General features: G+C 36.7%; 1 protein-coding gene across 1 annotated transcript; it reads left to right on the top strand.

The window, feature by feature from the left end:
* Positions 1-179: 179 nt before the first annotated feature.
* On the top strand, positions 180-18,785 carry LOC109067511 (cytochrome c oxidase assembly protein COX15 homolog). The gene is made up of 9 exons (XM_042736284.1): positions 180-367; positions 5,883-6,055; positions 11,480-11,602; positions 11,759-11,945; positions 14,696-14,863; positions 14,951-15,032; positions 15,715-15,869; positions 15,950-16,063; positions 18,221-18,785. Exons 1-9 carry the CDS (start codon positions 290-292, stop codon positions 18,350-18,352), a joined length of 1,212 nt encoding a protein of 403 aa, XP_042592218.1. The 5' UTR covers positions 180-289; the 3' UTR covers positions 18,353-18,785.
* Positions 18,786-22,441: the final 3,656 nt, after the last annotated feature.

Here is a 22,441-nt window from a genome sequence, read left to right as displayed (position 1 = left end):
CCGTGGCCTCGTTAGATGGTAAAGGGTTTTTATTTATTTATTTTTAATAGATACCTATTCTGGTTGTAGGAATTCTGAATCCAGAGTTTTAAGGAAAGACATTTAGATAACGTAGAGTAGAGTCATCTCTTATGCGTACAGTAGGTGGCGCTGATTCTTGGAAGGAGGAAGCGGCCAACAAAAAACTTAAAAAGAAGAAGCAGAAGGCGAAGAAGAGCATGGGTAGTGAGTTATGTATGTTGGTTACGTGACTAGTAATTTAATAATAATTTCATAAGAAGAGATTGAGATGATGGTGCTGCCAGTACTCAGACTTGGCTTGTCGTGTCGCTGTCAGACTGCGGGGAGAACTTTACAGCAGATACAGGTCAGACGCATGAATGTTATTACAGCAGCGGTCAGTGTATGAATATAATATCATTTTCCGGTAACACACACGTGCTTTTATCAGTATGCAGCATTAAGTGAGCGAATCGCTGTTTGGTTTGTAATACAGTTTCCAGTTCCGGAGAGAACGTGACCTGGTCGTTCTGAATGAAATAACGTTCTCAAACGCTCCAGGGTTTCTGTTAGATGCATATTAACAGCGGAGGACGTTCTCCAAACACTGTCCGCGCGCACCGATAGAAAGTTGGCTCGACGTGTGATGTTAGACATCTGTCAGAGATTCAGCCTCAGAAATCTGCAATAGTTCTTTAACGATTTAGCACAGTCACAAGAAACATACTGTGTTATAATTGTTTTCAGATGTCGAAGAGAACACTCAATGTGTTTTATTTATTTTAATCTGCCTTAAGGCATTGTTACTGATAAGACTTTATAATGTTAAAGTGCAGGTTAGCGACCATCTGCAAAGTGCAAAATCTAGAGCAAAAACCGCAATTATTGCATCTAAAAGCTTCACTTGTGAAATGTTTGAAAATTATGCCATCTTTTACTGTCATATGTAAGTCAGGATGAACGCTATTGAGTTAAAGTTGAATCTGTTAACACATTCGTTTTTAAAACATCTCAACCTCAAAGGCTGTGTCTTGTTACTGGTTCACAAACGAATATTTAAATGTTGGTTTTATTCACAAAACTATAATAGAACACATACTATTGAAAATTAAACAAATAATGGATTAGTTTAAAAATCAATACATTTTTCTATCTCAGTTTCAAAGGCTGTGTCTTGTTACAGATTTCTTAAAGGACATTTTCCAGTAGCTTTTATTTTCAAAAGCAATGCAGAAGTCACTCTATTGATGTTCAAGTATGGCTTGCGCAGCCTTCCAAAGAGTCTCCAGTGTTACTGCCCCCTAGAGGAGGGTACTGCAGGTGTTTTGACTGAGTTTGACATTCAAACTTATAAATGCTTTTAAAATCAATTAAGTATGCTATTTCCACTTCAAAAGGTGTGTCTTGTTTCTGATTTCTAAATGAACATTTATATTCAGGTTTTACACTCACATGTAAATCAGGACACATGATATTGAATTAAACAGTAGGTTTCTTGAAGTGTCTCGTTGTTACAGTTCTTCTGGATTTATTCTCTCTCAGTTTGTATGTCACTCCAGACAGACGGATGATGATCAGATCAGATCTCTGTGTGGATGAGACAGAAATCTCAATGGATTATTACAATTAACGGCAAAATTAATGTTTGGAAATGTAAACAGCTATTTCCTACTGACACACTACAGCAAAAGATAGAAATAACTGACTTAAAACCATTTTTAGCTGCTGGAAACACTAGTGTTCAACTATTTTGGCCACCACTGCATAATGTAATGCTAATCCAAAAGAGATTTTAGTTTATTGACATATAGTTAAGCATATAAGTATGGAACAACACAAATTACAATGTTGCTACAGATCTATAAATACACACACACACACACACACACACACACACACACACACACACACATATAAATCAGCATAATATTTCTATCCGTGCATTACCACCACCAACACCTAAAAAGTAATCTTGCACTCTTAAAAGAGGCCGTATATTATCCTAGCTTTTTAAAACAAAAGTTACTGTACTTTTGAGTAAAATATTGAGGACAGTCCCAATTGTTATTTCAGTGACACATACAGAAAATATGTTCAAACAGGAAATGATTTTGTTTAATGAACATCATTATAAAAAAAACAAACAAAAAACACATCACAGAGGGTATTTAAAAATCATGTTCAATAATTAAAATGTCATGTAAATACAGAAAATATTTAAACAGGAAACAACTGTGTTCAATCAAGCTAAAAAATCATGTTACAGACAGTATTAAAAGAAGTCTGGATGACTGCAACAGAAGACCGTGTAAAAAGACTATGAATTATTGCAAAATAACTTTTTTTTTACTTCATATTTATATTATTATTATTATTATTATTTATTTCAATTGTTTATTTTGGATGGTAACATTTATAAATGTGATTAGAAATAACAGTTAAAAGATAAATAAATATAAACTTTCACTAGCCGTCAAAGCACAAAAATGTACAAAGGGTCGATTTGGCCCCCCTACTGGAGTTTATTCTGACTTATAGTTCTACGAAGGTATGTTTGTGGGCAAAATGTTAATTATTTTACCAAAATAAGAGGTATTACACAAAATGCATTTTTAAATGCTGTCCTAAGTAAGATATTTTGCATCAGAAATGTTTACATATAATCCACAAGACAAAAATAACTGAATTATGTCAGAAGCTTCAGAAGAAACCTATACGTACAATTAGTACAATTTATCCAAAGAGTTTGTGAGACCTGGAGAGTTTTTATGAAGACTAATGGACAGTTTAACTGCTTAGGAAAAATAAGGGACTCATGAACAACTATCAAAAAAAAAAATTCAATAGAATTTTTAAATAAAAACATATAACATCAAAACTGAATAACATAAAAAATCAAAAACCTGAATATAAATATTCATTTAGAAATCAGAAACAAGACACACCTTTTGAAGTTGAAATAGAAGACTTTATTGAATTTAAATTAATTTATTAAAATATTTTGAATTTTATCTTCCTCTAGAGGGCAGTAACACTGGAGACTCTATGGAAGGCTGCGCAAGGGATTTTTGAATACCAATAGCATGACTTTGGCATCGCTTTTGACAATGAAAACTACTGCAAAATATCCTTTATTAAATCTGTAACAAGACACAGCCTTTGTAGCTGAGATAGAAGATTGTATTTATTTTAAACTAAATCATGTATTAATTTCATTTTCAATATTATGTATTTTATTATAGTTCTGTGGCTAAAACCACCATCAAAATGTTCTTCTAGGAACCAGTAACACGACACAGGCCTTTTTAGGCCCAGGTAACAAGACACACCTTTTGAAGCTGAGATAGAAAACTGTATGCATTTTAAATTAATTTATTAAAATATGTTGAATGTCAAACTCCGTCAAAACACCTGCAGTATCTTCCTCTAGGGGGCAGTAATACTGGAGACTCTATGGAAGGCTTCACAAACTATTCTTGAACGTCAATAGCGTAACTTCTCCATCGCTTTTGACAATGAAAACTATTGGAAAATGTTTATCTCTAAGAATACAGAGCCTGTAGATTTTAGAAAGAAAGCTGCATGCAATTTAAATGAATTTATTAACAGATTTGAATTTATTTCAATAGCATGTATCCTGATTTATATATGATAGTGAAACTTGCATAGAAATGGTCTTCTAGGATACAGAAACAAGACACACACTTTGAAGCTGAAATAGAAGACTGTATTGAATTTAAATGAATTTATTAAAATATTTTGAATGTCAAACTCATTCAAAACAACTGTAGTATCTTTCTCTAGGGGGCAGTAACACTGGAGACTCTAGCGTCACTTCTGCATCACTTTTGACAATGAAAACAACTTCAAACTGTTCTTTAAGAAATCTGTAACAAGACACAGCCTTTGAAACTGAGGTAGAAGATTGTATTTACTTTGAACTAAATTATGTATTGGTTTCATTTTATATAGTATGTGTTCAATTATAGTTATGTGGTTAAAACCACCATCAAAATGTTTATCTAATCTGTAACAAGACACACCCATTTAAGTTGTGTAATAAAACTGTGTTATAAATTCATTTATTAAAATGTAGATTTTCAAACTCGAGACAAAACAACTGCAAAACACTCTTTCTGTAACTAGAACAAATGTAACATTTTCTTATAAAAAACAATAACAAGACACACACCATGAGGTTGATACAGAAGAGTGTATTTATTTTAAATTAATTTAGTTATTGGTTTTTATTTCAATAGCGTGTTCTTTTTGTATCATACTTCTGTGAATATAACAAAAAAAAAAAAAATGTTCTCACAAGGACCTGGAATCAACCTACTGCATAACCACTGGATTATGGAATGATAATGCGTTTTAATGTTGTTTTTCTTTTATTAATATATGTATTAATAGTAACAATATAATAATAACCACTATCACATATCTTGTTAACAATATTTCTTATTTAAATTCAAGTGATCATTATAAGTGTTTGTCTTTATATCTTTGAAAGACCTTGGTGCACAAATTGCTCTTGTTTTGTTAATTATAAAAAACATTCCGGTGGAAAAATATTAATCGTTTTTTCATTTTCATGTACTTTCTAGACGGTCCCTATCTGGCCTAAGCACTAGCGCACTGCTGCTAGAGTCTTTATGTGTTGCAACAAATCGAGGAGGATTAAAACAAATAAACTACGATGTGTGTTCAGTTCTACATTTTATTGCTTTTCAGATAAGCCATTTTTTATACAGTTATACTCATACACTAAGAATTTATTGATTTTTTTTTTCACGGCTGAATATCTGACTAATATCCGACTTCAAACATCGAACCAACTTTATATCGGTTCTGTGTGTTCATTCACACATACAGACACCTGTTTAAATCCCAAACACTTTCACATTTATAAAGGTTGTACTAGGGTCACAATGAGATGCTGATAATGAGATAATGAGATATATATACAACAACACTATTCAATTCACATAAATGTTGTTTTCACATCCATCCCATTTGTTGTACTAGGCTTATAGTAACCACAAAGATTTCCCACAGGTGACATTTTGCCAGTGCCTCCCTTTGTATTATTATTGTTATTATTATAAAACTATAATATTTACGTATACACAATAATGAATAAAAAAATTCATGATATATTTACTTATTGTCCGTACAACAAAATAATTACAAATTACACCGATCATATCTTGTTCAGAAGTTCAAACATGTTACATTTTTGAGCATAAATGAATATTTGTAACAAATATTTAAAATATGAATGAATATACAGTATTTGCAGAATTAAGATGTTTATCATAAAAAAGTTTCACATAACAACTACAGCAGAGGTCACAAGTTGCAGAATCTACGGTATGTTTAAAAAAATTAATAAATTAATAAATGAGGAAAATTATTAATTGCTGCTGGTTTGTATTTAGTATGGCCATGAATAAGCTATTTCACATAAAATATGTTTATGTACAGTCCATGAGAGAAAATAATAACCGAATGTGCTCAAATGAATCTCTTTGTGAGTCCTGCTACAACCCTCTTAATACAAACCCCAGATAAACAAGCCGAAGTGTGATGCTATGCTCTTCAGTTGATGCAGTTATGTGTTAAATTACATTGTTGCTGATTTAGGAAGATACTTACAGAAATTTGCTATTTACAAATACTTCAAAATGTGCAAATCAAAGCTCACATGGTTTTTAAAAAGTTACTTTTTTATCCTATGATCAGGAAAATATATATAATTATTATTATTTATTATTATAAGTGTATCTGTCTTTACTTTTGCTTAACTATAACGATCAGATACTTATATGTAGTGTTGGCTGTGTGATAGTTGTTCACTGAAATTGTGAATCTGTTTACAGCGAACTCCTTTGCGCCAGTGGCTGCTGAGGAGAGGACAGACCACAGAAGGTGGACATGCGTCAGTCAGGATGGCGTCGATCCCAAACGCGGCGAGCGATCGAGTGCTGGGCCGCTGGCTGGTGGGGTGCAGCGGGCTGGTGCTGGGCGCCGTGGTCCTGGGAGGGGTTACCAGGTGGAAACACATGTTCATTAATGCCTTATAAAGTCACCTGCACAAAGTCAAACATGACTAGACAAAAATCTAACGGTGATTGTGTGTAGTCTTTTTTTATATTTAGTTGACTACGCAGTGGTTGGTGCAGACTTTTGGTAGTTACCTGATACAACCAGACCAGAAAACCCCTCAGTTACCATCAGGGCTTGAATTGAGGGGGTATGCGGGGGGGGTGGCATCCCCTCTTACCATCCCTTTTGGATTAATAATGTGTATTATGTAAAAGTTATCATGCAAACAAAATGTTAAAATAATAATTATAATTCAAGTAAAGAAAAAATACCCATGTATGAGTTTGTTTTTATATTCATTGCACAAGCAATGCACTTTTCTGAATATCAGTAGGCCTACATGCGTGAGCACAAATGTGCTATTAATTTTATACCATAGTGCATAGTAACACGATGTTTTGTTCCTTGAATGAATCAGTTTTTGAACAAATCAAGTGAGCCAGTGATTCAGCGGCCAATTCAGATGGACACTTTCCCTGCGTCCCAATGTGTGCACTATCCAGTCTGTCTGCAGTAAATAGTAATGAATATGACTAATATCACATAGAATTTAGGATGGATACTATGCACACTGGGACCCAGGCTTGTTTCGTTTCTAGTTGAATCAGCCGTTTTGAACGAATCCTTTGATTTGAACGATTCAATCAATCATTTATCAAAACAGGTGCCACCTACTGGTGGTTTTATTGTCATCATTATTTATCCATGACAGGCCTAAACCAGCCAATATTTCAGCGTAAAAGCACATTTAGCAAAATTTTGTGTAATTATTAATATTGACCAAAATTCCTCCATTTCAGGCCCAAGAAGGAAAAAAAAGCTTATAAATAGTAGTTCATTTAATAAGGCTAATTTTTCATTAAAGAAAAACCTTTTTAACAAATTTTGTAATCATTATGTAAAATTAGATACAGGACCCACAAGATTAAGCATATTTTAATCAAGTGTAGATTTAATGCAAGTGCAATTCTGCATTGATAGAACATTCAACAAGATTTGCATTAAATTACAACCAGAGACTTCTCATCACAAAATGAACATTGGTTTAAAAATAAATCTAACATCAGCTGTTACACTGCTTATTAGACACAGATCCTCTTTTTGAGGTAGTAGCATCTAACATAAGGTATACAATAAACAAAGAAATGGATATCAGGTTGAAACTAGCTTAAATGAAAATATCTCATTTTAAAAAGGTAAAAAAAAAAAGTGCAGTCAGAGACTTTAGCATAATTCCCAAAATAAACATTGGCTTCAAAAAGTAAACACACAACACTCTAACACCATAAATAGATTTAAAAAATAAATAAATAAAAATAAAATTTACTACCTTTTATAATCTTTTAAGTAGTTTTTTTTTGTGTGTGTGTGTGTGTGTGTGTAATGTGAGAACCAAAACAAATCAACCAAAGGTGCAAAAATATTTCTGAATCCTGACTCTTGTAAACTTAGCACTAGCAGAACATACCTTTTACCTTCTTACAACTTACATCTCCTTCTAAAAGAATGCAAAGTATGACTGATCACAATCACAAATTTTTAGAGAGGAAAAGCAGTTGATTGACTTTATCTGGCTTGAGAGCTGCCCTTTGGCAGGTGACAACATTGTCACCAGTGCGGAAGGCTCTTTCTGAGGGAGCACTTGTTGCTGGAATGCACAAGTACTTTCTAGTTGGCAAGTTGGCTAACTCTTGAAAAGTTTGTCTCATGAACTCTCCACCATTCCAGAGGATCCACCTCACTTTCTGCTTTTGGTGTGGACAAGTAGCCCTTTAATTCCCATTCTATTGTCTTTTTTAGAGATAAGGAAGCTGATCCTGCGGCTGCAGATGCACTTACAGCACCTGAAGTTTTCAGAAAGCTGGAGAGTGATTTCTTTGCTTTCTTGGGTTGTGTTTGTTCTGCATCAGGGCTCTGTGATGTGGAGGTAGATGTAGGCTGCTGATCCGATGCTGCAGCAGCGGGATACTGTATGGTCAGCAAAGACTCCAGCTCAGACACAGCTCTGGCTTGTATTCCCTCCATCTTGCCTCTGTCAATGTATCGGGTTTTAAACCTGGGATCGACAAGCAAAACCATATCCAGCAGGTCATCAGTGGGGGGATCCTGATATTTGTCAGTGAGGTAATTGAGAATGGTTGTGTTCATTGTTTTTGTTAGTTCAATGTCATCATCATTCAGGCTCAAGATGTTGACTTTCAATACGTGAAGCACTGGTTTTACATAGGATACACTCACATAGTCCTCACCCGAGAGTGCATCAGTAAAGTCTCTCAGTGGACTCAGTGCCTTTTTCACAGACTTCATCACGTCAGTGTCTTGCCATAATGGCACCAAATGTCTCGTCTTCCTGTCTGCCTTCAGGACCTGAGAAATGGCCTTTTCCTGGTCAAGAACTCTCTCAATCATGATGAACCCCATCGTGTTGGGGACTCCGTGATGAGTTTCTGTTGAGATAGTTTCGGCTCAGTTTGTGCATTACTTAGCTCCCTCTTTTTCTTCCAGCTGAAAGAGAAGGTACTGACGACTTTCTTGCAGACAGATATCATGCGTTCAACACGAGGGTCTTTGGCATTTTTTCTATTAAAAAAAAGATTAATGCATAGATTTAACAATGCACAATATAAAATTTTTATTCACAAATGTTTATTTTTAAATTGTACTAGTTCATTGAAACCAAACAGATCTGCAATACCATATATAATAATGCATTTCATGTTGTAAACTAATCTCTCTAATTTTACACTGTTCAGTGCTCCAAATGCAATTTGTAATTATTTCTTATTACGAACAAACTCCTAAATGCCAGTGACAATATATATATATATATTTTTCACTCACTGATAGCTAGGTGAAGTCTGTGCCCAAAGCACTGCAGACGCGTCCAACTGTTGAGCTCCAAGGCCCTCGCCATGTTAGTCCCACTGTCTAGTCATGCAGGTCATGTTCGTTTCTTTCAGTCCCCAGCATTCAAGCACTTCCCTGAGGCCTTGTGCTATGAGCTCACCCAGGCGATCTTGTGGGAAGTTTGTTGTTTCTAGACAAGCACTGCACAACTTCCAGTCATGAATAAAGTAAATGGTCAAACTTAAATAAGGTTCTGAAGTGCAGCTAGACCACAAATCAGTTGTTGTAGCAAAAAACATTACATTTTGAATTTTGCTTTCCATCTTGCAGCGGCATTCGGAATACAGACGTGGAATGGCCGTGCCTGAAAAATATTTGCGGCTGGGTATCTCGTAACGTGGATCTACGACTTTGAGCAGTCTTTTGAAGCCCTCATTTTCCACAGATTTTATGGGAACCATATCCTTGGCCAGGTAAAATGTCACTGCGTCAGTCACAGCTTTCCAGTGCTTACTTGTCCTGTCATACGGAGTTCCCTTATCAAATGCTTACTTCGTTAATGTTGTTTGTTTAAGCCTTGTAGCTTCTTGCTGCGTGGTTGTACCTGATGCACTCGCATGGGGTCCCTTCACAATTTGAGTGTCAGCATATTCTTTCGGGTGCTTTCTTTTGAGATGGTTAAAAAGATTTGTTGTGTTGCCATCTGAGGTGCGAATCTTATCATTGCAGCATTTGCAAAAAACTGTTGTTTGCGCCATGTCTGTTGGGGAAAATCCAAACCATTTCCATATTATCGATGTTGATTTTTTTTTTAGGGACTAACTCCTCCGTGTTTTCATCCATTGTCACTGCATTGCTAAATCTTACTGAACTCGTGAGCAAAGTATACGAGCCTGGTAACTCACCGTCATGTAGCACGCACCTCAGTTTGTCGCGTACTTAATGTAGGCACGATACAATGATATTTCCAAAAAATGGATCATGGAGACATTTTAATCGTTCATGATCGAATATCATCATATCGCACACCCCTACACAGAGCCATAGTTTACTGAGAAGCTATGCAAACAGCTGTCATTATCACAGCACGATTTCATAATATCGATGTATTATTTCAATGATATCGTCTGCGATTTTTTTTGTGTAGCTTGTCACTGAACTATGGCTCTGTGTAATAAATGCTGCTCCATCTGAAAGCACGTGATGGAGATTTACTACTAATCACAGAACCGCTTTACTGACGAGATGTGCTTGACGATTTATCGTGCAGCCCTAGTCGCAAGTAGATCACTCACACCTGATGAGCATCGGCTCTGCTTCGTAATTCTGCTAATTTGCACTGTGCTTGGTATATTGCGTTGGTCGATATGTAAATCGGACGTTGCATCGGTGTTCTTTAATTCGCGTGATGTCAGTAAATCAGCTGGAGAAATTTCCACACCCATCTGTGCTGTTTTGGAATTGCGCTCTCGCCCTAATTTTCCCTGTTTGATAAATCTGGCCCTTGTTCTTCACAACAAGTGCACAGTAACTCTTAATATAATATCTAAGCTCCAACAACTTGGTTAATATTTAAAAAAAAAATGAAGATGACTGACTTTTCTGAATACTGGCTTTTGGCTAAGCGGTTTTCATTAGGGATGCACCCTCTCGGAATTTCAGGGCTGAAACCAATAATTTAATGTTGGCTTTAATTGTTTGATTTTAAACCCTTAAAATGAAGCTGCTATCTAATAAATTAAAAACCAGTATGCACTGTATGGTGCATGTGAACACGTATTTCTGATGTTTGCTATTCTGCTCAGTTTAGTGTTTCATTAGGATTACCATAATTACTTGTTTAAGTGGACACAGTGCATTTGAGGCTGTTTAATATAATTTATTTCTCATTAGAACCAGCATTATTGACCCTTTTCATAGACTGTGATGACGTGTTTCCACAGTTTTGTAAATCTTTATATATATATATATATATATATATATATATATATAATTAAAAGATGATGTGGATTTACTTTACTGTTACTGTTTTCTTAAATTAGAGTAAATCTAGTTACTGCTGCAGGCAGTGTGAGTGTTTCTAATGCAAAGGCTGATGCAGCAATGGCAAATTCAACATCTTTTTCTTAAGTCCAATGTAATCAATTTCTTGATATTTTATTCTCTTTTGTAAGGTCATAGAAATACTACCATGGGTTTTTCTTTTGCTATTGGAGCAAATGGGAATAAAAACAACATTAATGTTATGATGGTTTTACTTTTAAGCAGTAGTGAGTATTTGTAAGGAAAAAAACCTTCTGATGGAACACAGTGTTGATGAGAATCAAAAGCCAGTCCACTGTCATGACAAAAAACACATTTGGTTTAATGGTGCAGACATTTGATGGTAACTCTATTGCCCCACTGAGTACCCGTTTCTGCCAGACCAATGCAGGAACACTTGTTATGTGCTTGAAATATGATCCTGGCCTCACTGCTTTTTAGACAAACTTTACACTCACTGACTAATGGCTGTGTGTCTTAGATTGACGGAGTCCGGTCTGTCTATGGTTGACTGGCATTTAGTGAAAGAGATGAAGCCGCCGCGGACTGAAGCTGAGTGGGAAGATGAGTTCTCCAAATACAAACAGTTCCCAGAGTTCAAAATGTGAGTATTTCTCCTCTTCTCATGTGAGCTGAAGTACAGGTATCTGAATATGTGCAATGACATTGTGCAGGTATGATGCTCCAACTACAATACGTTTGGTGTGATTGGTTACGTGGAAATTGCATTTACAAAGTGATGGCCTTTTTTTTTTTGCAGTATGAATCATGACATGACTCTGAGAGAGTTTAAGTTCATCTTCTACATGGAGTGGGGTCACCGCATGTGGGGCCGGCTTGTTGGATTAGCTTACATTCTTCCTACAGTGTACTTCTGGAAACGAGGATACTTCAGCCGTTCCATGAAGCCTCGTGTTTTGGGTCTGTGTGGCTTTGTCGTCTTCCAGGTAACCAGTCATCATGCAATGCAGTGAAATCTCATCTCCACACACATCCAACACACACAAAAAAAACAATAAAAAATTATATATTTTTTAACATAGTATTAGCTCTGTATGGTAAATGCTTGGTTTAGGCCAAGTTAATTTGGAAAGTCTGGAATAATTGCAATTTTTTTTATTTTTAAAAATATTTTTTTTTTTTTTTTTTAACAAGGCTGAGCCAGTAGAAACAACAATACTGTGAAATAGTATTACCAAATTTTTAATTTCTACAGGTCAAGTCTTTTCATCATTTTTGAATTTTGCGCAAAATATATCAAGCATACCAAATATGTTTTTGTAAAGTGTGTTAATGAACTTGATGAAATTCATACAAAAATGGACATGAGGCTATATCTTCGCAACGCTTTAGCAGATTTAAACCAAGCATGACTTAAGGGCACATGAGTAGCTTCGGCACAGCGCCACCTACTGGTCAAAAGATATAATAATTTGACTTTTTAATATTTCTTTAACAATTTGACCAAAAATCATAAAAATTCTCATACGATTCCAAATTTTTCTATGTCAGTAATTTTGAGCGTGGACCATTTTGAATTACAGCGGGTAAAATAAGTATTGAACACCTTACCATTTTTCTCAGTAAACATATTTCTAGAGGTGCTGTTGACTTGAAATGTTCACCAGATGCCAGTAACAATCCAAGTAATCCATACATACAACAAAAATCAAAACAAATAAGTTCAGAAATTAAATTCTGTGTAATAAAGTAGAATGACACAGTGGAAAACGTATTGAACACATGAAGAAAGGGAGGTGTAAAAAGGCATGGAAAGCCAAGACATCTGCTGAAATCTATCAGTAATTAGAAAGCAATCCTGCCCCTCGTCAGTGGAAATTAATATGAGCTGGTTCAGAGTTAATAGAAGATATAGAAGTTTCTCCACACAGGAGGCTTCTTGAAGCTGTCATTACCAACAAAGGAAATTATACAAAACATTAAATAAATTCAATAATTTCAACACTTTTCACCCATTTCATTCCATTTTATTACACATAACTTAATTTCTGAACTTATTTGTTTTGTTTTATTTGTATGTATGGATTACTTGGGTTGGTATCGAAATAATATTAAAATATAAAAACAACAGCACCTTCAAAAATATATTTACTGGGAAAAATGGTGATGTGTTCAATACTTATTTTACCCACTGTATGTAGTAAAATGCTGTATTTGCAAATGCTTTAACATATTATGAATTTTATGAATCTTATAGAATCGCTTGTGAGAAAGTTATGAAATTCGGCACACGGATAGAGGACAGCCTCATCATTAACTACAGCAAATTTGAATTGAATTTTGAATTTTCTTAAATAACTACTTTTTCTAACTGGTCCTATACGGTTTGTCCAATTTTCACCAAAATTGGCTCAGATCACCTTAAGAGCATTCTAGCAAAAAGTTATCGAAAGCTTTTTGATATACCAAAACAATTTCATAAAACGTGCTAACAAATGTATAACAAAGTTTGTGCAAAAAAAGGACATGAAGCTATATCTCCACAATGCTTTAGCAGAATCTGACCAACCTTGGTAAGTGTTATAACAAGCATGACCTGAGGGCACATAAGTAGTTTCGGCACAGCAACACCTACTGGTCAAAAGATTTAAAATATTGACACTGTAGCACAAAGCCAGTTTCAGTTTTTACCCAGGTAAGTTTGCATTTTAGTTTTCGGGCTCAAGAAGGTGGGATGGTTTTTTAGCGGTTTCGTCACCATGGTAACTTATGCCACACTGCTACCCCGCTCCAGAGCAGGTTTTATTCTGGGTTAGCGATCGCAAACCCAAACTTTTGCCTCAGCAGAAGTGTTTATTCCTGCATTGTAAAGGCATTTAAATTTATTTTTAATAACGACATGACTTCAGCAGAAAAGTGTATAACGTTGACTCTCACAAGAAATTGAACTTTCGAACTGATGCTTTGATGATGCTCTCCACGCTCCGTGTGATTGGCTGTTTGCTGCACGTGTCATGCTTTCAGGTGCACGCACTCCAGAGTTAATCACAAACTCTTGTTCAAACTCTGAGTTGACAGAGAACGTCTGTATCGAGCTTTGTGAGCCTGCTGATCCCGATCTAAAGCAGGTTTGGATTTGTTTGGTTTTGTCAACTCTAAAGCTACTCTGAAACTCTGAGTTTGTTAATCTTGCTTCGTGCTACAGGCCACTGGTCTTTACTGAGCAATTAAAGACAGCTCATTAGCTTTTCATTTTACCTCTGTTGTGCTTGGCCCCTTAATTGCTGCTTGCAGCTATATTTATGAATTATTATTAGTGCTTAATTAAAAGCAAAAGTAAAAATATAAATATAAATAAAGCCCTTTTTTGTCCATTTAGTATGAGCAGCTTAAAATATTAAACAGCAAGACTAGTGTTGGTTTAATGTTGGTGAACTAATAGACTGCTGAGCTGCTCAGTGTGGTCATTGATGATGCATGGTTAAGGCATGGAGACTTATGCCAAATATATTTGTCATTCATAATTAATAGATGTTTAAGCTCTGTGTAATATTTTTGATTATATTTTGTTGTAAAAGTTGTGTTATGTTTAAAGTCACCATTCTTCTTTAAAGTTTCTTCCATTTTAATTTAGTATATAACTACTTCTTTACAACCCCTCCCATCCTGTCATTAGTTTCAGTTAGTTCAGATTGTGTTGTGTAATTAAGATCTGTTACTGGATGCACACGCTCAGGGTCTTCTGGGATGGTACATGGTGAAGAGTGGTCTGGAGGAGAAAACCGAATCGTACGACATTCCCCGTGTCAGTCAGTACAGGCTGGCGGCTCATCTGGGCTCCGCGCTGCTGCTGTACTGCTCCAGTCTCTGGATGGGACTCACTCTCATGCTGCCTGCCAACAAGGTAAGCTGTGATTTCAGCTCTGCCTGCTGCTGTTTCAGGAGGTTTGGATGCGTTACAGATCATACTGCTGTCTCTGCTCCACTGTAGATCCCTGACAGCAGGAATTTGCTGCAGTTAAGGAGGTTTGCCAAGGTCACGGGCGGCCTGGTCTTCCTCACGGCTCTCTCTGGTATGAGCAAATGCATGACATGACTTGCATGTTGCGTGATTACAAATGATTCTTTTAAAACCAAATGCACAGGGGTTGTCCAGAGGACAAGTGAGTTCAATCTTTCCTCCTCAGCAGCCTCTCACTCAAAATGATCACACTTTCTACGATCCAATCAAAAATGGCTTCAAATTACACATTGTATACAAGCAGTAAATATGCAAACCTGCTATTTTATGTAAACTGTGTTTTATGTCAAATGTATCATTTGAGTTATTGAAATGCATAGTGTTTCTAATTATTAAATGTAAATTGCAAACAATTTGAGTTTGTTACAAATATTAAATAATGTGGTAAAAATAATGATATAAAACAGTTACTAATCCACAGGCTATTGTTCTTTTTGCTCACATGTAGAGTAATCAGCCATTGCTGTAAGTTTTATTTTATGACATGGAGGATATAACATGGGACACAAGTATATAAATAATAATGAACGCCCATTTAATGTTTTTATAAAATATGTTAGAAGTAATACTGCACTAGTATCTATAAAGAACTGTGAGGAAATGATGTCAAGACTACATAAATTGTACTTGGATCTTTAGTCTGTAACTCAATACATCAGGACTGGAGGAACATATTTGTTAAGGCTGTTTGGTCTAATTTGACAGTCTGTGTAATTTTTCATGGTCTCTTACAGGCGCCTTTGTTGCTGGTTTGGATGCGGGTTTGGTTTATAACTCTTTCCCAAAGATGGGCGAGCGCTGGATCCCTGATGATCTTCTGGCTTTTTCCCCAGCCATCAAGAACGTGTTTGAAAATCCCACCACGGTTCAGTTTGACCATCGCATTCTGGTAAGCACTGCTCCTGTCAGCTGAAATGTGTCAGTGCTCTAGCAGATGTGGTTTAGCTGAGGTGTTTCATGTTTGTGCAGGGCATCGGCTCACTGACAGCCATCACAGGACTCTACTTGTTCTCCAGACGAGTCCATCTGCCCAGACGGGCGAAGATCGCGATTGGCTGTCTCACAGCCATGGCCTATACACAAGTAAAAATCCTAAAACTGCAGCATATACAGCACTATACCCTCATTACGGGTCCAGTCCTATTGTATATGCACCAAATTTCTTCTTCTTCCTCTTCTAAAATGTATTATTGACAAAAATGTGCTTGAATGTGCTATTATGTTTGATCATATTTTTTGTTGTCTTTTATTATTATGCCTGAAAAAAAAAAAAAAAAAAAAATCGAAATGTTACTAAGATATAGCCTAAAAAATGGTCAGATGTTCATTTTTTACTCATTTACCTATAGCTACTGAAAGCATTTGACACATTGGAAATGCTTTGAGGAAACAACGATTGAGAAATCATCATATCTCTGCTTGCATATGATCAAATAAATTGACAACTGACATTCATCTTCTTTGGTGCAAATGCTAACATATCTTTCAAATATCACAAATAAACAAATATGGACACCTGTAGCCAATCAGATTTCAGCAGCTAGTTATGACATTGACATAAGTATTCAGACCCTTTGCTACGATACTTAAAAAATGTAGCTAAGGTGCATCCCATTTCTCTGGATCATCTTTGAGATGGTTCTACACACTGAATGGAGTCCATCCGTGGCATCTTTTTGAGGTGATCAAACCTGTCAGTATAATAAACCAACCATATTCAAAAAACAAGCCATGAGGTCACAGGTACTTCCTGCAGATCTCAGAGTCAGCGTTGTCAAACGGGAAAGGCTACAAAAACATCTGCCTCACTGAAGGTTCCCAAGAGAACAGTGGGATCCATAATTCTTAATGGAAGATGTTTGGAACAACCAGAACTCTTCATAGAACTGGTTACCTGGCCAAACTGAGCAGTAAGGATAGAAAGAGAGGTGAGGTAAGAACCTGGTGATCATGTGTGGAGATGGGAGACTCACAGAAGGACTTCACTGATCTGAGGTATATGTCAGATTGGCCAGACTGAAGCCTGTCCTCAGTACATGCAAGCCCTTTTGGATTTTTCAAAAAAGCACCTGTGAGAAACAAGATTGTCTGGTCTGATGAACTGCATCCAATCATCATGTGTGCTAGGAAACCAGGCACAGTGTTTCATAGTGTCAGGCACTGGAAGGTTAAAAGGAAAGGTGAACAAAACAAAATAGAGAGATATCAGATTGGACCAAAGGTTTAACTTCCAACAGGACGATCAGCACAGCCTGGAAAACACAAGTGACTTAACAACGATTTTTGAGTGTCCCAGCCAGAGTCCAGACCTGAACCCAACCAAACATCTCTGGAGGGATCTAAGAGTGGCTGTTCACCAACAGTCCCCATCCAAACTGAGAGGATTTGCTGAGGAAAATAACAGAAAATCCCAAAATCCACAAGTACAAAGCTTGTGGCATCATACCCAAAAAGGCTTGAATCACTGCCAAAGGTGCTTCAACTGACTGAGTTATGGGCCTGAATACTTATGTGATGTCTCCAGTACTCTTTGAAATACTCTGAATGCACTATAGTCAAAGCGAGGCTGTGTACCAACTTTTGTGAGAACTGCCCACAATGTGGCATTTATATTTTAACTAATTACACCGCAGTTGCACAGGCTTTTCTTAGAATTTTTCTCTAAAGCTACCTGTAATTAACGCCATAAATGAAGAATTTTTACATTATTAATGTAATAAAATGTTAATGTCATAATTTTCTCAATGTAATTAAACCTTAAACTCCTAATATAAAAAAGGTTGTTACATTATGAGAAATGTATTAAATTATGAACTTAACACAAACATTGTCATATTGTAATAAAACAATAGTATCCTTTTTAAACGATAAAATAATAATAATAATAAACCTGGTACACAGTATACTATTTAAATTTAAATGTAAACTTAAACTACATCCGAAATACACCAGATTTAGGTATTCTTGCAATAATAATAATTATTATTGTGCATTTCTTCTATCAGCTATACTCTCTGTTTACTTTAACAAACAAGGTCAGTGCTACGACATTTGGCTTAATGTGTGTTAAGGTGTGGTAAAAAGGGTCACTTTGAAAAATAAATATAAATTGGACTGTTTCATCACAGTATAAGCTAGAACTATCTGGAATAAAGCTATTACATTTTATAAGCTGTGATATTAACCTTCTAATATAATGGTGCTAATATAATGTTGTTTTTTTTCTGATGACATTCTCAGGTGGTTTTGGGCATTAGTACCCTGCTGCTCTATGTCCCCACCTCACTGGCAGCCACACATCAGTCCGGATCAGTGGCACTGCTTACCTTCGCCATCTGGGTCTTGGCTGAGCTCCGAAAGGTGGTCAAGTAAAGTATATTCAGAGTTCATGCTATATATTTTAATAAATCATGCTTTAGGCATGTGACCTACATCTTGTCTGTTTTTTTTTTTTGTTTTTTTTATAAATGTGGGTTTATATGAAGTCCTTATAGACTCAGGTGTATTTGTAAAATATATTGAAATGTTTAATATTTTTTTTAAAAAAAACATGTTTGATTTATGCAAAAATGTGTTTTTACTGTATGACTGCTCATTTAAAATCAATAAAATTATCATCTGTGTTTTCTGTTGACATTTATCTAAAGTACATTTCATATATAATGTATATTATACATGTATATTATGGCTTGCTGAAACTGATGAGCAGCTTGAAACAAGAATTGCACTTGATTTGTTGTCATGAGCAACATTACATTTATAGTGATTTAAAAATAATCATTAAATAAAGTGTTTTCTCTTGCAACAGTTGTTCACTCATCAGCTCTGCTATTTTGGGTCATTCTCCATTATTTGGTCATTATTTTGGGTCAATTCCTCTCTTAGGTGACTCCTTTTTTTTTTGGAGGGGGACATTTTTTTTTTAGACATTTAGACCTAAATGTTGGATCATGCAGTGCATTTTTGTTTTGACAGTCGTGTAATTGTTACACAATAGCTTACACACAGCGCAAGCCTGATTTTGTGAGCTGTATGTGAGGTTCACACATACTCTGTTTGCAGTGTGTTTTAGGGGTGCACCGATCAAGATCGGCCGATCGTTAATGCGCATCTCGTCAGTAGAGCCGTTTATCTAATCAGCGATAAATTCCATCGCTGATTAGATAACCGGCTTTACTGACGAGATGCGCATTAACGATCGGCCACCCTGCACTAACCTCCACAAACATTGTATGTAGTCCATGTGTGGTACAGAAGCAGCACGGACTGTGCTTTCACACAGGAGTCTGCCACTGATCTGTGGCTGTTTACTACAAACACAACATTTATCCATTATTTTGATTTCAAATCCAAACACTGTTACTGAAAGAGCCCATTTCTGGTCCAGATCCGGAAAAACGGGTCCGTGCCGGTATTGGCCCGTTATAACTTCCAACAGGTCTGGGCCAGATGATTTTTGCTCTCTGGGTTTTTTATTTAAAAGTGCTCTTTTCCTTTAAACCTAGCAATAGACTGTGTTGACTGTGAAACACAGTAGACTTTAATTATATGCGTTTATGGTGTAATTACTAAATTTTTGTGTCAATCCATGTTCATATTTACTGCAAACAATGCTTTGTCACTTTAATTTAGCAAAAATAGACTCTGTGTGGAAACAATCTCTGCACTGCAGCAGATGCACCGCTCCTGAACGCACTGCTGGACCACAACCGTGTGCAGTGAATGCTTTAATCCGGTTACATGAGGGCGGAAAAAATGTGCAGAACATACGCACTGCAAAACGGAGTGTGTGTGTGAACTTGACGTTATGTGTGTGCGCTGTGCATTAGAGCTCAGTCACCAGGAGAGCGTGCGTGCGGCAGGTGCATCATCAGCTTGAGATTGGTTTATGAGATAGGCCTTCATAGAGACCGCCGATTAAAACAGCTCAAAGCGATTATCGGCTGATAGCAATCGGTAGCCGATCAATCGTATGATCAATCGGAGCGCCCCTACTGTCATGTATACTGAGACATACAGAGAGACAGGAAAGACTAGTCTGAATATGGAAAACCCTGCAGTAGCTTGATTATAACTGCCTTTGTAAACGCACTTATTGTTTTTATAGTTTCTGTTAGAACATTAAAATCGTCCAAACCATTTAGTCCACCAACTGTTTGTTATAGGCCTGGAATATCTTAAGTAAAGTTATCTTATGTGGTTGAAATTTGACTGTGCAGAGTGAGTGAGTGCTCTTGGATGCACTGAAAAGACAAAAAAAGGTGCATGACAGTGGATATAAAAGAAGAGGTTCCCTTACGAATTTGCAGTCCAAGACAACACTAAACAGTCATTAGTGTCATCAGTCTCTCAATCCAGCAAAACATTACTGAAGAAATTAAGGAAGCTGATACAGTATGTATTCAGTACAAATGTATACAAGACCAGATTTGACATCTAAGTATCGATGTAAGATCTGTGACAGTAAATCGCTAAAAGCAGTGATTGAGTGGAAGTTCTGTACTGGGGAAAATCTTATTTTGCTGAAGAGAGTTTTGGAAAGGGTTGGTACTGACATCAAGGAATGTGTTGGTGATTGAACAGATGGGGCTGCAAACATGCAAGAGTAGTATAAGCAATTTTCTGCACTTCTCATACCACAGGCACCAAGGTCCTGTTTGGTATTATGCACATATACTTAATCTTGTGTTTGCAGACACAACTGGAATTGCAGTGTCAAGTGAACCACTTTTCTCCCTGTTGAATGACATCACCACATTCATGCTTGGGTCCTACAAATGCATGAAAGTGTGGGAGGTGGTCAGTAAGGACAGGAGACAGAATTATTGTTCCAACAGGAGAAATACAGTGGTGGTCCAAAGACAAGCACTATTCAGTCTTTAGTTATTTTGGGAATCCCGATGGGGCATGTTTTCATTGACCTTGTAACCACCATGATAAAGATGGAAAAAGACCAGAAGATACATAGAGGCATTACTCCATACTAAGCTGATTTTTCTTTGAAAATTTGCTTAGACTACTCCACTGTCAAATTACTTTCAGACAAGTGACATGGATTTGCTAACTGCTCATTGCATCGTTATGGGCAAAGAAAACATCTTGAAAAAGTTCACCTGTTATTTTGAAGGTGTTAAAAATATACATTTGCCCAGCATTCTACAGGAGCACGATGATCATAATTTTAAGGTCCAAATTACCCTCCCAGAAAAAAGGCAGGAAGAAAAGGGTGATGCAAGGTGAGATGGCAGTGGATGAACGATCTTCAAATTCTTTGAAAGAATACAGAGCAGAGTCCTGCACGGGTCCATTTTTGGAGACCTGCCCCTGCCTGTACCCGCAAAGTTCAGCACCAGATCCGACCCGTCACCCATGATAATATCAATATTAAATCCGCACCCGCTCAGACCCGTTAATATTTGGCCCATTACCCGATCCGTGCCCGCGATAAATCACACACGCTAAAATCATTCCAATTAAAGTGCTTTATTTTTTATCTCGCACCTCTCTCAACATCACAACAGCTTCATGAATGGGCTAATGAAACAGGCTAAAGTGCGCTTTGTTTTGCGCCATTCAAGTAGCCTACCATCGGCATCTAAATAGGCTATGGAACCTGATAACTATACGCAAATAGACCTATTAATGAAAAAAAAAAAAGAACAAGAAAAAATACAACCTGAGCCTGTCACTCACAAACAATAGCCTTACTAGGCTACGAGAAGCATCAACCAAAGTCGCACTGTCGCAGTGGTGGTGACGTGATGGGTCAAATATCATATCGTTGTTGCGTATGTGTAATGGTAATTTAGACACAAATATTGCACATATTTTTAATCCGCGCTACTACCTGCCCGCAAGGAGTTAATTATCTGCCCCCATCACCGCCCGTGAATTTTAGGAATGTCACAATCCATTGAAATACAACAAAATGGGCTCCCAAAATCAGCTCTGGTGAAGCTCAGTAAATTATTGATCTTCTATGTTGATCACCACGTGTCCTGTGTGACACATTACAGGCAGAACTGACAAACTGGGAAAGGCTGAAGAGGTTAAATTTAAGAGTTATGGTTTATAGACAGTTGTCTCTTTTCTAGTCTATCGTTATGGGTAACCAATGTCCTGGGTATTCTGAAGAGGGGCACAGTCGAGGGGGAACCCCCTCTACGGAGACTGACACTTCCACCAACAAGTACTATTTCTGCTGTGTTAGACATTCGGCCAGGCAGCCATTGATCTCTTTGCATCATGTGGAAACACAAATTGTCCTATGTACTTCTCGCAATGGGACGAAGATGCCCCTCTCAGGGTGGAGCCAGGCCCAATGTGCTGCTCTACACATTTCCTTCCCTGTGCCTGATAATACCTACCCTGGCCAGAATGAGAGAATGGAATCTGATTCTAATTTTGATAGCACACAGGTGGCTGAAAGCACCATAGCTGGCAAAGATCACTCCTCTATAC

Source organism: Cyprinus carpio, chromosome B13 (genome assembly GCF_018340385.1).
Source record: "Cyprinus carpio isolate SPL01 chromosome B13, ASM1834038v1, whole genome shotgun sequence".
Lineage (NCBI taxonomy): Eukaryota > Metazoa > Chordata > Actinopteri > Cypriniformes > Cyprinidae > Cyprinus > Cyprinus carpio.
Note: the sequence above shows the minus strand (reverse complement) of the source record. Positions and strands in the feature narration are given on the sequence as shown.